We start from the raw sequence: 2,532 nt of genomic DNA, 5'->3' as shown, positions 1-2,532 counted from the left end.
AACGAAATAAAATTGATCAACCAACGAAAGAATAAATATTTAACAAGTATAATTATAAAATAAAAACAAGAAGAAGACCTGGCTAATAAGCTTAGTTGGCATTCCCATTGTGAATTGCTCTTCAACTACAACAGTCCTTTTCACTAACCGGACAACTTGTCGGTCCCACGCGTATATAATATAGAATGGGTAGCTCAAACCCTAGTATTTAACGAGCTCCAGGTAATGAGTTGAGACAGACCCACAAAGCTAAAAGCACCAATTAAGAGATTCAAAAGGACCACGTAAGCAAAATCCAAGAAAGAATGAAGACAATTAGTCTCATTGATCTTTCACTTCTGTTGTTAATAATCAATTTCTCTGTTCTGACGGCCCACGCTGCGGGTGGCAAATGGCAAGTGCTGAAAAACGTTGGCATTTCCGCCATGCACATGCAGCTCTTCAAAAACGACCGCATCGTCTTGTTCGACCGCACCGACTTCGGCAAATCCAACTTGTCCTTGCCCAACGGTAACTGCGTCAAAAACGACTGCACCGCCCACTCCGCCGAGTTCGTCGTCCAAACCAATGCCGTCCGCCCCCTCACGGTCTTATCCGACGTCTGGTGCTCCTCCGGCTCAATGGACGCCTACGGAAACTTAATCCAAACCGGCGGCAACAACATCGGCGAGCGCCGCGTTAGAGTTTTCACGCCCTGCACGGGTTGTGATTGGAAGGAGATTGTGGACGGCTTAGCTGCTCGCCGTTGGTACGCCACTAATCATATTCTGCCTGATGGACGCGAAATAATCATCGGCGGCAGGGGGCAATTCAACTATGAATTTTATCCAAAGACAGCGTCTACAAGCAATGTCTACAGCTTGCCATTCCTTTCGCAGACCAATGACCCCGGTCAAGAAAACAATCTATACCCTTTTGTTTTTCTCAACCCTGATGGCAACTTATTTGTTTTCGCTAACAATCGAGCTATTTTGTTGGACTACGTGAAGAACGTCGTCGTTAAAACGTACCCGCAAATACCCGGTGGCGACCCGAGGTCGTACCCCAGCACGGGTTCAGCCGTATTGCTACCATTGAAGAACTTGATGGCTCCATCTGTTGAGGCTGAAGTTTTGGTCTGCGGTGGAGCTCCAAAAGGGTCTTTTGTCCAGGCAAATAAGGGTACTTTTGTGGAAGCTCTAAACACATGTGCTCGGATCAAAATAACAGACCCTAATGCACAGTGGATTGTTGAAACTATGCCTCAAGCTAGAGTCATGGGTGACATGTTATTGCTCCCAGACAGCACTGTTTTACTCATTAACGGTGCATCGTCTGGGGTTGCAGGTTGGGAAATCGGGCGTAATCCGGTTTTCAACCCAGTTGTGTACCGACCTGATAATGCAGTCGGGTCACGGTTCGAACAACAAAACCCTACCACCATACCACGGATGTACCATTCCTCAGCATTATTGGTACGTGACGGTAGAGTGATTGTTGGAGGTAGTAACCCACACGATAAATACCAGTTTGGCAGCGATGTGCTTTTCCCAACAGAACTGAGGTTAGAAGCATTTAGTCCTGAGTATCTCGATGCTAAGTACGCGAACTTGCGTCCTACAATCATTGCACCTGGAAACCAAGCCAAAATCCATTATGGAATAAAATTAGCCGTTCAATTCTCTCTTACGGGTACGTTTACAAAGAATTCAGTATCGGTGACGATGGTGGCGCCGCCTTTTAGCACGCATTCATTCTCGATGAATCAAAGGCTGTTGGTTCTTGCTGCGGAGAACGTACAACAGGTAGGGCCAACAACCTATCAAGTTCAAGTGACAACGCCGCCTTCGAAAAATCTTGCGCCTTCCGGATACTACATTCTCTACGTGGTTCACCAGCAAATTCCAAGTGAGGGCATCTTTGTCAAAATTTACTGAGAAATTTGAAGGTACATTTTCTAGTGTGTATAATATAAGTTGAAAAAATGAAATAAAAGGTTCATGCAGGGAGAGAGATCAAGCTAGCTAAGAATGCTAACTTATCACATGTAATTTCGATCAAGTTATAATTTTCTATTTTCTTTTGTATTTTGTTTCTTTTATTTTTATTTTTTACTAAAATTGTAAAGTGTGTAACTTTGTATCTAAACTGATGATGAATGAAGTTGTATTTCGTTATTACCACGAACTTTTGGCGCCAATGTTAGACTTATTTTGAGTTATCAATTATTTTGTAAATGGAATTACTTAAAAGTCAATGACTTGGCTTCCAAGTTAATTGATTCTCATAGTGGTTTGTGGATTGTCTTACAGCGAGTGCATAATCATATATTACTTGAAAATATGTGGTTTATGAAAATCCTTAAATTAACTTGGGTCCAGATCCTTTCCACCAAGTTCATCAAGGCACACAATCCAGGCCTTTAAAATTTGATATAGCAGCTAAAATTATTATAACTTTTAAAGTGAGTTCCTGTTTGTAGCCGTTTGATCAAATTTCAAAAACCCGAATTGTGTGTCTTTGTGGACTTGGTGAAAATGATCCAGAGAGGAT

At 42.6% G+C, this 2,532-nt stretch overlaps 1 protein-coding gene across 1 annotated transcript; it reads left to right on the top strand.

Moving 5' to 3' along the window:
* Positions 1–248: 248 nt before the first annotated feature.
* On the top strand, positions 249–2,162 carry LOC103412156 (aldehyde oxidase GLOX1-like). Its single transcript, XM_008350753.4, has one exon. It carries the CDS (start codon positions 306–308, stop codon positions 1,914–1,916), a length of 1,611 nt encoding a protein of 536 aa, XP_008348975.3. The 5' UTR covers positions 249–305; the 3' UTR covers positions 1,917–2,162.
* Positions 2,163–2,532: the final 370 nt, after the last annotated feature.

The sequence above is a fragment of the Malus domestica genome, chromosome 08 (assembly GCF_042453785.1).
Source record: "Malus domestica chromosome 08, GDT2T_hap1".
In the NCBI taxonomy this organism is placed as follows: Eukaryota; Viridiplantae; Streptophyta; class Magnoliopsida; order Rosales; family Rosaceae; genus Malus; species Malus domestica.
Note: the sequence above shows the minus strand (reverse complement) of the source record. Positions and strands in the feature narration are given on the sequence as shown.